Source organism: Anomaloglossus baeobatrachus, chromosome 6 (assembly GCF_048569485.1).
Source record: "Anomaloglossus baeobatrachus isolate aAnoBae1 chromosome 6, aAnoBae1.hap1, whole genome shotgun sequence".
Lineage (NCBI taxonomy): Eukaryota > Metazoa > Chordata > Amphibia > Anura > Aromobatidae > Anomaloglossus > Anomaloglossus baeobatrachus.
Window position 1 is genome coordinate 508,897,220 of NC_134358.1, and position 15,049 is coordinate 508,912,268.

At 40.8% G+C, this 15,049-nt stretch overlaps 1 protein-coding gene across 8 annotated transcripts in view; it reads right to left on the reverse strand.

The window, feature by feature from the left end:
- Nucleotides 1-15,049, reverse strand: part of DIP2C (disco interacting protein 2 homolog C) — a 655,955-nt gene that overhangs the window by 17,316 nt on the left and 623,590 nt on the right. For all 8 annotated transcript variants that reach the window (XM_075315465.1, XM_075315466.1, XM_075315463.1 and 5 more), the window contains 3 exons: nt 12,761-12,822; nt 1,775-1,832; nt 1,540-1,614 (listed from right to left, as the gene is read on the reverse strand). In XM_075315465.1, the coding sequence (XP_075171580.1) occupies nt 1,540-1,614; nt 1,775-1,832; nt 12,761-12,822 (195 nt within the window). The remainder of the gene's footprint in view (nt 1-1,539; nt 1,615-1,774; nt 1,833-12,760; nt 12,823-15,049) is intronic.

A 15,049-nucleotide genomic window follows, 5' to 3' on the forward strand; every position in this document is an offset into this window, starting at 1 on the left:
TGGGACTTCTTGTGTTAACCCACAGATATGTGCTTAATCTGCAGCTTAATAGCGTTCTGAACCTTCCCGGGGCCTGCACATTGAACTCTGCTGCCGGGAGGAAATTAACTTTAATCCTTCTTGCAGCATTTGGGTTTCAGTTATGGGTTCGGTCATGGTTCTATGAATGGACAGCAGCGGCTATAACCATGCTCCCTGAACTGACTGACGGCCTCCTCTAATGCTAAGCAGCTGTTAGTCAGTGCAGGGGGCGCACTTACAGCTGCCGCTCTGTATACACAGAGCGGTGAATAGATATGCACCAACGCCGCCCCCCATGACTGAAATCAGAACGCTGCCTAGAGGACTAAAGTTCATTTCCTCCTGGCAGCTGGGTTCAATGTGCAGGTGACGGGTAGGTTCAGAATTTTAGACTATTATTAACCTGCAAATTAACCCCATATCTGCAGGTTTATAGCATTTTTTCCACGTGACAAGTTCTTTTTAAGCAATATTTTAGAGCTTAAAAGGTAATTGGTCAGCTTTATTTCACCCCCCAAACTGTTTATATGCACATGTAGCTCAGGCAAATATTAGGCCATCCATACCTTTAACTAGTATGTCTGTTTCTGTGTTACTGAGAAATCGCTGTTTGAATCAATACATGAATGAGGCTGAAGTACTTTGAGTGTAGAAAAGCTTTCTTCTTTTTAAGGCTGGAGCCACACTGTGTGTGACTCGTGGAAGGATCACATTTGCCAGGACCGGCCATCCGCTCTCATGACAGAGGGTATCAACTGCATAGAAACTCATGAAGCTGACCCACTACTGTCAGGAGAGCGGGCGGCCGGTCCGGGCAGTACAATCCGATCCTTGCGCGAGTCACACGCAAGTGTGATTCCAGCCTAACTGTCAGTTTCTTTCCTGTGTGACTTCAAGCAATGGAGCCATCAGTCAGTCAGGTGAAAGCAGCATCAGGCAGAGAGTAGAAGTAGAGAGACAGTAGCTTGGAAAGTGCTTTGTCCCGCAAAAGCACTCAGCTTAATTTGCATATTAACTCATATGGCAATTTCTCAATAACAGAGTAACGGACTGACTAGATAAAAGTACAGATGGACTATTATTTGCTAGAGCTCCATGTGTATAATAACCGCGTAGGCCGGTTTCACACATCCGGCTTTTCGCTGCTTTGCCGGATCCGTCACACTCCAGTACAGTGCAATACAGTACAATGGCATCGCAACCGGAGCATGTGACTGGAGCTTGCCACGATGACATTGTACTGTATTGCACTGTACTGGAGTGTGACAGAGTCGGCGAAGCAGCGAAAAGCTGGATGTGTGAAACCGGCCTTAGGGGGTGAAATCCTGCTGACACATGCCCTTTAACTAGGGCTGAGCTTAAATACCAGATACAAATCATGGACAGAGATGGTGTTGCATTTAAGGCACCAATCCAAATGCAGGCCACATTCTAACCATATCGGTAATAAATCTTTTATTTTGCATTACGATAAAAAAATGAAAATGGATTATAGGAGGAACCGGCCGGGAGACTCACCTCCCCAAGATGAGAGTCACCTAGTGGTCCCTTTGTTTCTGGATTTGCGATTATTATTCGAACACCTGGGAGGATCTGTTAAGAGAAGAAATGATATTTGGATCACTGAAAATAACACGTGTAAGTAATGATGTCGTTAGATAATTGTATAGGAAGGACATTAGTAAAGGCTGCAACTGACAACTGTAGTGATATCTGCTAATAACATGAAGCTATAAAGTTGTCATCCACTTACTTTTCCTGATTCCATGAGTGGCAAACTGTGCGGAGATCCTCTTTCCACCAAACGGACTCTGAAACACAAAAATGTATGACAACTCCAGTGTAATGGTCTATCTTCCATATGTCAAAGGATTACATAAAAACCCACTGCTATAAATGTATAACAATATATAGAAATATATACTAATATATAGAAATATATACACACACATAAGACAAAGCTACATTTACACAGCAGGATACATGTCAACAATTATTACATAGTGTGAAAACAACCCTATTGTTCTGTATTTGCAGTCCATTAACTGACTATATAGTTGCTGTAAAACAGTAACATATAATATATGAAGATCATTCTGCAAAGCAAGCCCATTATCAAATTATATCAAACATATAGTAATAAATATGATAAAAAACATTACTGGGCTGTTTGCTGTCATTTTGATAAAATCACTGTTTTATCTGCAGCAGAACTACCAGTTCTCTGGATGCTGAACTCTGTATAACCCCACCCACACTTGCTTGGCAGTTCTCTGCCTATGTATAGTGAACACAGAAAGCTGGCAATCAGTGGTGGGGGTGCGGGTTATACAGAGCTCATTTATATGGCAGACTACATGGCAACAGATTTACTAGTCCTTTAGTGATAATTTCTTGCAGATAAAATAGTGATTTTATCAAAACTACAGCACACAGCCTAATAAGTAATACATGGCTGAAATCAGGGTCTCTGTTGCTATACTCTGCAGCTCTCAGATTAGATTGAAAAAACCTGGTGACAGATTCCCTGTAATATAATTTTTTTTCTTTTTTTCCCCTTTCTTTAAATCCGCCATATGGTTCCAGAAACATGGTCCTTTTTATTTAGTACTAATTGGAACTAAGAGGGCGTGGGTCACAGAATAATAATGCAGAGCAGCCGAAAGACACTCCTCCACAGAATCCTGTGAGCCACGCCGCCGTCCAATAACTATAAAAATGTGCGCTAAATAAAAAGGCTCATATCTCTGGCGCCGTATGACGGATTAATAAAAAAGACAAAAAAGCCTAATAATAAGGGGAGTAGTGAGGATAATATAAAAGCAAAAAATTCCCACTTTTCACCCTATGGCAGGTTCCCTTAAGAGGTTGCCTGCCTTATATAAACCCTCACAATCAGGGCGTATGGATGTTATGAGCGTTGGCCAAATATATTGAAACTTCCTGGATCCTTAGTTACTCTTTAGGAATGATAAACTCCAAATTTGTGAGGAGATCCAGTAACGTTACATTCCTTCAGGGTGGAGGGTAAAGACAATGACACATCAGACAATGTATATATTCTCAATAAATCATTTTCTTTTAACAGTTTTGTATTTAAAACAAATGTAGGATTCTATGACCAGGCGATATAATAACATATGGAAAGCCTCATCATTAGCAATAAATAGCAAACACATGTTTCTAATATTTCCCCTCGCACAGCCCACATACCACGTTCTACTTGGGATCCACCGATACCAATAGAGCAGCCAAGAAAACATATCCACTACTGGGAGGAGAGGATTTGATTCTGAATTTATAATAAGCTTTCAGAAGCAAAAAAAAACCCTGAAAATAGCAAAACTGGATGTGAAATGTGCAAAGAATGTACTTGGCGAGTGTGGAGTAATTGTGGGTAAAGTGCTCGCGCTATACAGCCCTGCCCATCTGCAGAACATTCTGTATCTATAAATTAAAGATAGTAATCCTGTTTGCACCAAAAATTGAAGCAAAGAAATTATTTTCATGGAATAAAATCTTTTTGATTGTTCACATTGATAAGAAAAAGACCCAACGTTTCGGCATTTGTGCCTTTATCAGGCTTTAAGTGTAAAGTAAAGTGTAGGTGACGTCGGTAAGTTCAATGCAGAATGGAGGCTCCCAGACTTTTTGGACTACAGCATGGAGAAGGTGTGCGGACCTGGTCACGCTATGGCATCCATTTACGTGACCCACACTTTGGAGAAACCAAATGCCGAAACGTTGGTTCTTTTTCTTATACGCGTATGGGCCGTGTGAACAAACAAAAAGAGTATATTGCATGAAAATAATTTCTTTACTTCAATTTTTGGGGCAAACAGGATTAGTTTCTTTAATTCAATGATTTTTATTTTTATAAGATGGCGAGTACAAGAATCATTGAATTTATTCCGGATCTACAGTTAGGTCCAGAAATATTTGGACAGTGACACAATTTTCGCGAGTTGGGCTCTGCATGCCACCACATTGGATTTGAAATGAAACCTCTACAACAGAATTCAAGTGCAGATTGTAACGTTTAATTTGAAGGTTTGAACAAAAATATCTGATAGAAATTGTAGGAATTGTACACATTTCTTTACAAACACTCCACATTTTAGGAGGTCAAAAGTAATTGGACAAATAAACCAAACCCAAACAAAATATTTTTATTTTCAATATTTTGTTGCAAATCCTTTGGAGGCAATCACTGCCTTAAGTCTGGAACCCATGGACATCACCAAACGCTGGGTTTCCTCCTTCTTAATGCTTTGCCAAACCTTTACAGCCGCAGCCTTCAGGTCTTGCTTGTTTGTGGGTCTTTCCGTCTTCAGTCTGGATTTGAGCAAGTGAAATGCATGCTCAATTGGGTTAAGATCTGGTGATTGACTTGGCCATTGCAGAATGTTCCACTTTTTTGCACTCATGAACTCCTGGGTGGCTTTGGCTGTATGCTTGGGGTCATTGTCCATCTGTACTATGAAGCGCCGTCCGATCAACTTTGCGGCATTTGGCTGAATCTGGGCTGAAAGTATATCCCGGTACACTTCAGAATTCATCCGGCTACTCTTGTCTGCTGTTATGTCATCAATAAACACAAGTGAACCAGTGCCATTGAAAGCCATGCATGCCCATGCCATCACGTTGCCTCCACCATGTTTTACAGAGGATGTGGTGTGCCTTGGATCATGTGCCGTTTCCTTTCTCCTCCAAACTTTTTTCTTCCCATCATTTTGGTACAGGTTGATCTTTGTCTCATCTGTCCATAGAATACTTTTCCAGAACTGAGCTGGCTTCATGAGGTGTTTTTCAGCAAATTTAACTCTGGCCTGTCTATTTTTGGAATTGATGAATGGTTTGCATCTAGATGTGAACCCTTTGTATTTACTTTCATGGAGTCTTCTCTTTACTGTTGACTTAGAGACAGATACACCTACTTCACTGAGAGTGTTCTGGACTTCAGTTGATGTTGTGAACGGGTTCTTCTTCACCAAAGAAAGTATGCGGCGATCATCCACCACTGTTGTCATCCGTGGACGCCCAGGCCTTTTTGAGTTCCCAAGCTCACCAGTCAATTCCTTTTTTCTCAGAATGTACCCGACTGTTGATTTTGCTACTCCAAGCATGTCTGCTATCTCTCTGATGGATTTTTTCTTTTTTTTCAGCCTCAGGATGTTCTGCTTCACCTCAATTGAGAGTTCCTTAGACCGCATGTTGTCTGGTCACAGCAACAGCTTCCAAATGCAAAACCACACACCTGTAATCAACCCCAGACCTTTTAACTACTTCATTGATTACAGGTTAACGAGGGAGACGCCTTCAGAGTTAATTGCAGCCCTTAGAGTCCCTTGTCCAATTACTTTTGGTCCCTTGAAAAAGAGGAGGCTATGCATTACAGAGCTATGATTCCTAAACCCTTTCTCCGATTTGGATGTGAAAACTCTCATATTGCAGCTGGGAGTGTGCACTCTCAGCCCATATTATATATAGAATTGTATTTCTGAACATATTTTTGTAAACAGCTAAAATAACAAAACTTGTGTCACTGTCCAAATATTTCTGTCCCTGACTGTATAATTACACATGTAAGAGTCCAGCGCTGTGGTGTGGTCAATAAGACGACTCTAAAACACATTCGCTGTATGATGTTTACCAGATGCACAATAAAAAGTTTATACTAGAACTCATCAGTAGTGATTTGGTGAAAATAAACCTACAGAGAAGCTAAAAATTACCAAAGCACCAGGTACTGATGAAGAAACGTCTGGCCAAATAAGTGTATGTCAAGTCGTTCTGTATTCCTTTTCCACAGTAAAGGGGGCTTTACACGGTAGCAATATCGCTAGCAATTTGTAGCGATAGCGAGCGTGTAAGTACCCGCCCCCGTCGCGCATGCGATTGTTTGTGATCGCTGCCGTAGCGAACATTATCGCTACGGCAGCGTCACACATACTTACCTGGTCGTCATCGTCGCTGTGACTGCCGAACAATCCCTCCTTCAAGGGGGAGGGACGTTCGGCATCACAGCGATGTCACCGCAACGTCACTAAGCGGCCGGCCAATCAAAGCGGAGGGGCGGAGATGAGCAGGATGTAACATCCCGCCCACCTCCTTCCTTCAGCATTGTGGCCGGCGGCAGGTAAGGAGACGTTCCTCGCTCCTGCGGTGTCACACATAGTGATGTGCGCTGCCGCATGAGCGATGAACCACCTGGATAAACAACCCTTACCGATTTTTGAGTTTGTGACGTCCTCTCCATGGTGAACGATTTTCACCATTTTTGAGGTCGCTGGTCAGTGTCACACGCTGCGATATCGTTAATGACGCCGGATGTGCGTCACTAACAACTTGACCCCGACGACAAACCATTAACGATATAGCGTGTAAAGCCCCCTTAAGAGCCAAAAAGAGTTCTATGTGATACAGACGTGTAACTCACAGCTTCCACTATCTATATAAATTTTCACCCATCCACTGGATAAGAAACTGTTAGGCCCCCCACCCCATACATATTAGATAGTTGACGGACGAACAATGGTTCAGTCAAATGTTTGGCTTGCGCCATCTCACCCGACTGTCTCAGGAGCACTTGCTCTGCTTAATGCTCCTGTGTGCTCCTTGACATTTCTGACCACAGTTTATCTCTTTCGAACAAAAAGATAATCAGTCCCATCATCTGTGGGGGCCACTATACACATTAGACTGTTAACCGAAACTGTCGAGATCGGTAGGTTCAACTAATGTTAGTCTAATGCATATGAGAGGGCTTTACATTGGTTTGTATTGTAACCAAGCTCATGATCCTGTGTCCCTCAAGTCTCCGCAGCCATAAGGGTTGCGACCTGGAGGAAATAAATAGAACACTGATCACTAAAGACGAGCAAAAAGATTCAAACGACTCTAGTCCAGCATTCAGATAAGTCCTCCTTGGTTGCCTACTGCGTCAGCAATTCTTGGCCCCAACCTTGGCATCTTTGCCACTTACAGTCATGGTGCCGACAAGGTCATGATGTTTTGGTCCATCTCATGTCATAATGTTGTGTAAGGCCTGGTGACTGTGCCTCACATGGTGTCATAATATCATAAGGACCTTGAAAGCAGCAGAGGCACCCTGGATGCCAGGAATGGATAGCCGATGCAGAGGTAAACCAGATCCACAGAGGACAGAAATGGATGCTAGACCAGTGTACTCCGAGGTTGAGGTGGAGATTTAATCCAATTGTCTATGATGACTGACGGTTCACCTTGCTAATAAAGGCACCTGGACAATATTTGCCTATGACTACTTGGACTTACATGGACTACACTATCCGAGTGATCCTTACATCTATGCATTGCCTTGCCTGAACAATCATTTACAGTCCTCAAGTTAAGTCTGGCTAATGGTGTGATTTCTTGTATGTGAACCTCACTCTATATTTATCTGCACTGTGTCAATTATTTTGGTCTCTGTAAATTCTGTTCCTTTTATACAGAATTGACCAATTATTGGTTAGTATCTGTAATTTTTTATACATTGGTGGTGTGTGATTAAAAATTTTAATATTTAAATAAAAATATATTTTGTATGGGAATAAGTACTTGTTCTACTCCAAGTCCTTTTCCTACATCTACTGGTCAATCATGTGCCTGCAGCTCTATAAAATAGCTGATCCCATCAGCCTTTGTAGGAGTTTGTAAGCAATATATTAATTATATATAGATTTACAGTATATTGCAGTATCTGTCGTTCTAACAGTTATACAGAGAGATCGGGAATATGTAATACTCTTCTGTAATATTCTACTTAAAGCATCAAACTGCTGTGCAACCCAAGTGCGGCTGTAATGGTGTGACTGGGGTGGATCACCACTGAATTTTCCTGAACCCCGTCCTCCTGCTTTCTCTTGATAACTCTCTTCTGGCTTTGTCTCTCAAAGTCCTAAAGGACAGAAGTACCTGTAAGGCTCCGGACATGACTGTAATCCTAAATCATTTCTTCTCGCACTCATTACTTAGTGCAGCCATCAGGTGGCAGCATCAGACTCCACGAGTCCAGTATCAGAGAAGCAGGCGGATTTGCTGTAAATTCATCACTGTGTTCTAGGGGCTCTGTCCCTGACACTGAAAAAGGGACATCAGAAAATATTCTCTATCCTTCCATTTCACATGACTGGAAGATATAGAACAAGTTCCTCTCGCTAAAATAGAGCATTATTACAAAACACAGAAGCCAATGGCTCCACAGGATGCGCACTGCAGTATCACCAATGATGGCAGATCACTATAATCTTTGGGGGTTCAATTGCTGGAATCGCTCACCAATCCTGATAAAAAAGGACTGATTTAGACACATGTCCCTTCTCTAATTTTATCCTTCACAGCAGGACTCTCAACTGCCCAGCAGTGTAGGGAACTGGTCGGCCCCCCTACTTAAAGGGAACCTGTCAGGTCCAATATCCACCCTGAACCACGAGCAGTTCTAGGTGTATATTGCTAATCCCTGCCTAACTGTCCCTGTATACACTAGCATAGATAAAGAGATCTTCAGAAAAAGGATTTCTAAAGTTCTTCTACAGTATGCTAATGAGCGAGGGCACTAGTCCCCTGGGCGTTAGTCACCCCTCAGTAGCATTTTAGTATGCCGATGTGGTAGTATGCAGTGTCACAGGATGATCTCACTCACCTCTCCGCCGCCATCTCCATCGCCATCAGTGCGCATGACCCCGGAGTTTGGCCATGCGCACTACTTCAGTTTGAAGCCAGGACGCGTACACCCGGCTTCATAGTGCGCATGACCCAAACTCCAACTGATTACTGAAATGGTGGTCCCATGTTTCCTGTTTTAACCAATCATCACATGCTCAATTCCAAGTGTATTGGGCCAATGAAGACGGATCCAATCAAACAGGGGCTTGAGACACCTGCAGACGTGTCCAACGGGGGATCGGTTCTGGCTTAATGTATCCTGTTGCATTTTGGAGATAAGAAGGTATTTATACAAGATATACTTCACTAGCTGCAAACTAGAGCAGGGTCCCAGGTCACAAATGTTCCTGGAATATAAAGTATTTCTGCAGAAAGCAGGTAATGATTAGTGCACAAGTAAAGCAAGGAGCAAAGAAACATTTGCAACAGAACAAGGAAATAATGAGACACAAGGGCAGCGCACCGCACGGTATTCAGAGCAGTCAGTGTGAAATGGGTCTCTGAAGCAATTACGGATGGTAATACACGTAGGGTAGATCTGCTCTAAATAGTGACATTCAACAATTTGGATCCCAGAATTACAACAAGCCTATAAAGTACTTCCTTTAATTATGCGCAGGATACAATTACTGTAGTAAAGCAATGAGTATAAATGAGCCCCGAGTAAGAAAGTATACAAGAGAAAATGTATTCTGTACTGTACAGTGTATATATTAGCTACAGAATAACATTACGGCTCCAAGCTAGAAACTGGGTGATGCACATGGCGGCAGTGCTTGGGTTTTCCTACCAATAAAATGGCAGTAATCAGGATAAAGGGGGTATTGTACTTAATTTTGTTAAAAATGAACTGAAAGAGTTAAGGCCCCTTACACGCAACGACATCACTAACGAGGTATCGTTGGGGTTACGGAATTCGTGATGCACATCCGGCCTCGCTAGCGACGTCGTTGCGTGTGACATCCACGAGCGACAGCTAACGATCAAAAATACTCACCTAATCGTTGATACGTCATTCATTTCCCAAATATCATTGCTGGTGCTGGACGCAGGTTGTTCGTCGTTCCTGAGGCAGCACACATCGCTACGTGTGACACCCCGGGAACAACGAACAACAACGTACCTGCATCCTGCCGGCAACGAGGTGGGCGTGTCGTTAATGCGACTGGTCTCCGCCCCTCCGCTTCTATTGGCGGGTTGCTGTGTGACGTCGCTGTGACGGCGCCTGAACCTCCCCCTTAAAAAAGGGGTTGTTCGCCGCCCACAGCGACATCATTAGGAAGGTAAGTATGTGTGATGCGTCCTAGCGATATTGTGCGCCACGGGCAGCAATTTGCCCATGACGCACAAACGACAGGGGCGGGTGCTTTCACAGGCAACATCGCTAGCGATGTCGCTGCGTGTAAAGCAGCCTTTAATCGCATAGTTTTCTATGCAGAGTATGGAAATAGAAACATTACTACAATCATTCATTTGACCGCTGCAGTCGATCACTGGCAATAGTGGTGATGTTTGTATGTGATTGGCTGCAGTGGTCAGGTGAATGATGGATGTAACGGGCAAACAAACAAACTTTTGGCACTGGAGAGATTGGGGAATAAATATGTATGTGATGATTATTTTATTAGTATTTTAATATGTTTGCAACTATTAACCAGAATTTTTAAAACCCTCAACACCTATAACCCCCCGTTATACTTAGTGGGGTACGTTAGAATTATTTGTTATTGAATTATTGTGGTTTGTGAGAAATATATTGCAGCATTTCAGAAAGTATTAGTTAGATATTGCATATTATTTAGGCAATATATGGACATATTATATAGTCTGTAAATTACTTGAATATTATTTTTTGCTCCAAAAGATAGGCTAGGGCTTATTTTCAGGGGAGGTCTTATTTTTTTCCATGAACAACAATACATATTTATTATTGAACAAAAAAAAAATAAATCAACATTTATTCATATATAATCATATTACATTCTGACCATCAACATAACTTTCCAAACCCTGTGAGTAACATGTCTATCTATCATCTATCTCTATCCAGCTTTCTATCTATCCTCTGTATCGCTCTATCCTCTGTATCGCTCTATCATCTGTAACTCTCTATCTATCCTCTGTATCTCTATCTATCCTCTGTATCTCTCTATCTATCATCTATCTCTACCCATCCATCCAGCTTTCTATCAATTCTCTGTATCTCTCTATCTATCCTCTGTATCTCTATCTATCCTCTGTATCTCTATCTATCCTCTGTATCTCTCTATCTATCCTCTGTATCTCTCTATCTATCCTCTGTATCTCTCTATCTATCCTCTGTATCTCTCTATCTATCCTCTGTATCTCTCTATCTATCCTCTGTATCTCTCTATCTATCCCCAGTATCTCTCTATCTATCCCCAGTATCTCTATCTATCCTCTGTATCTCTATATATCCTCTGTATCTCTATCTATCCTCTGTATCTCTCTATCTATCCTCTGTATCTCTCTATCTATCCTCTGTATCTCTCTATCTATCCTCTGTATCTCTCTATCTATCCCCAGTATCTCTCTATCTATCCTCTGTATCTCTATCTATCCTCTGTATCTCTCTATCTATCCTCTGTATCTCTCTATCTATCCTCTGTATCTCTCTATCTATCCTCTGTATCTCTCTATCTATCCTCTGTATCTCTATCTATCCTCTGTATCTCTATCTATCCTCTGTATCTCTATCTATCCTCTGTATCTCTATCTATCCTCTGTATCTCTATCTATCCTCTGTATCTCTATCTATCCTCTGTATCTCTATCTATCCTCTGTATCTCTATCTATCCTCTGTATCTCTCTATCTATCCTCTGTATCTCTATCTATCCTCTGTAACTCTATCTATCCTCTGTATCTCTCTATCTATCCTCTGTATCTTTCTATCTATCCCCAGTATCTCTATCTATCCTCTGTATCTCTATCTATCCTCTGTATCTCTATCTATCCTCTGCATCTCTATCTATCCTCTGCATCTCTATCTATCCTCTGTATCTCTATCTATCCTCTATAGCTATCCATCTATCTATCCTCTATATCTATCTAGCCTCTATATCTATCCATCAACTATATTTATCTATCCACTATATCTATTCATCTATCTATCCATCCTCTAAATCTATCCATCTTATTCTCTAAATCTATTTATCCTCTATATCTATCGTCTATATCTATCTATCTATCCTCATTCTATCTATTCTCTCTCTTCTCTATCACTATCTCTCCTCTATTTATATCTCTCCTCTATCTTATCTATAGATCCCTTGTCTATCTATCCCTTGTCTATCTATTGTCTATCTATCCATCCACACACTGTACACACACACCAGCATGCCTCCTCTTCACCTTTAGATTCCTGCAATTAAGAGACCTTTTGATGACAACCTAGTCACATGACGTGATGTCAAATGCTGGGACCCTGTGAAATTGTCGAATTTGTCTCCCTTCCCCCTATTGCTAGTCCTGCACACCAGCCTGTCTCCTATTCAGTTCTTTTAGACTCCTGCAATTAAGAGACCTTTGATTACATCATGTCACATGACTGTGGAGTCATCAAAGGTCCTTAAACAATCTTAAACTCAGAATACAACTGGTGGGGGCTTGAAAAATTGTGCAGTTTAATTCCCCCCAATACCGGCCCTAACTGTAACTAGGGCTTATTTTTGGAGTAGGGATTATATTTCAAGCACACTCCAAAAATCCTGTAGAATCATGCTAGGGCTTATTTTCAGGGTATGTCTTTTTTTCGGGGAACACGGTAGCAGTGCTACATTGCCAGTTTATGGAGGTATGGTGCTTAAAACCTCAATATCTGTGAAAATGCTGCTAAATAAAATACTTTATATTATAATTGCAGCCTTGTATGTATTTATTGTAGAGTATAGCCACTGTTTACAGGTCATAATATTCTGTCAATGGAGGTGAAGATTGGCTGATGTGTTGAAATTCAAGATCAAACATTACAAAATAATCTGTATATAGCCGTGTCCTAAGGAGGATATTTTTAGGAAAGCTGTTACATACCTATCATGTCGTAATGCTCTCATATCCACATACACAGTTGTTGGATCTGGTCCGGATGTTCCCTGTAATACAGTAAGTGATAATAAATTGACAAAGTGCACAGAGTATACTTTACTAACAGAATCACATATAAAGGAAGACCTTAATCTCAAACAAGAGCCTTATGTCTAATAATCCCTATGTAGCAAGAGAACAATTCCACAGAATTTTTTAAAAATTTACAAATATAAAATATTCATAAACCAATCTCAATGTATAAAATGTGTTCCTCGTATATTTCTTCAATTTATTCCTTAAGCAATCTAGTATAGCAACTTTTGGAGGCTGTAGTGGCAGTCATATTAGTAACTAAGAGGAAGCCAAAACAAAAAATGTAAGAGTTCCACGGAATTACACGAAAAGATCAAAGCCTAAAACGTCATTCATATATAAGTGTTTTCTTTTATTTTTTGTTTGTAAATTGATGGTTCGTATAAAAAGACACAAACATGCTATCTGTTCGATTTGCAAACTCGTCCATTAAAGTGAATGGGTCCGTGGAAAAAAAAAAAAAAATGGACAGCACTGACAAGTTACTAGGAAACTTGGGAAACCTACATTAGATTTATTTTTTGAGAACAAGAAGAATACATTTTTAGCCACAGAAAAAAAACAAAAAATCTTGAGCTTTTTCTAGATGCAAAATGGATCCATATATGTGAAGGCGGCCTTATTTCTAATTAAACCAATGCTAGATTCAGTAAAGGACATAGCAGCAAAATAAAACAGAACACAAAAATAACTAGCGAGATAGCAAAAAGTCAGAAACTAAAAAAGAAAATTAGAAAGTTGAAAGTTGTTTTTTTTGGGGTGAAAAGTAGGAAGTAAAAAAGAAAACTATGTATGGTCATGCTATAATGGAGAAAGTGTTTTATAATACTTTAGAATAGGAATCAAATTAAGGCTCTATGCCAATCAGTAAGGGGCAGCAGATAAAACAACTTAAAAATAATCTGTCAGCAGGTTTTTGCCATTTAATCTGAAAGAAGCATAATGTACCAATCAGATACCCTGATTCAAGTGGTGTTACTTATTGGGCTGCTTGCTGAAATTACAGTAAAATCAGTGTTTTATCAGCAGGAGATTATCACTAGAGGACTAGTTGTCTCATCCCTTGTAGTCCTCCTGCTGTGTAACTACTCCCACACCACTGATTGGTAGCTTTCGACCACTGTATACAGAAAGCTGACAATCAGTGATGTGGGTGGGGTTATACAGAGGTCAGTGTTCAGAGGACTGCTAGATCTCCAGCAGAGAAAACAGAGATTGTATCAAAATTACAACAAGCAGCCCGGTAGGTGAAAGATCACTGGAATCAGTCAGTACCTTATGCTGCTCTAAGATTACAGAGCAAAAACCTGTTGACAGATTCCTTGTATGAAAAAAGCATTTCTAGAAGCAAAATGCAAAAAAGGCGTGCACTCTGTCGACTCTATTGTATCAGGCATGGCTACGATATCAGTGCATGCTGCATTCATAAATAGCCAAATACCACTGAAATTACCAACACAACTGGGAAACTAGGAATTATAATCTGTAGTAAATATTCTCTAGAAATTTGGAAAAACAAAGAATTTCACAGTGATGGCAGAGAGCACAGGAAGGGGATACATTTCTGGAATATTCATAGTTACTTAGGTTGAAAAAAGACCTAGGTCCATCTAGTTCAGCCTTCCTCCACCAGTTCTACATTTAGTCCCTAAGTTACTTATAACCGACAATGTTGTGTAGTGAGGAAATCATTCAGCCCTTTTTAAAAAGCTGTTATAGTATCTGCCATTACTACCTCTTGTGGTCGGCATTCCACAGTCTGACCGCTCTAACTGTAAAGAACCCTTTCCTATTTAGCTGTCGGAATCGCTTTTCTTCCACTCGCAGTGAGTGCCCCCCGGTCCTTAGTATTGTCTTTGGAAGAAATAAGTCATGTGCCAGTCCTTTATATTGACCACACATGTATTTATACATATAAATGAGATCTCCTCTGAGACGTCTTTTTTCTAAGCTAAACATATCTAACTTTTTCAACCTCTCATCATATGTGAGGCCTTCAGATTGAGGTAATAGAAGTTCTCTCTGTAGATTATACAGTTCAACACTAAATTTCTGTGTGTGACATTTCTCGTACACCAATGTTCCCTCCACCATTGTCTCAAGAACACAAATCGTTCTCAGGGCCCCTGGCTCCCCACATGTGTGAAAGCTAGGGACAACTTGGACATGGAAAAATGATTTTTCCATGTGTTAGTGGTT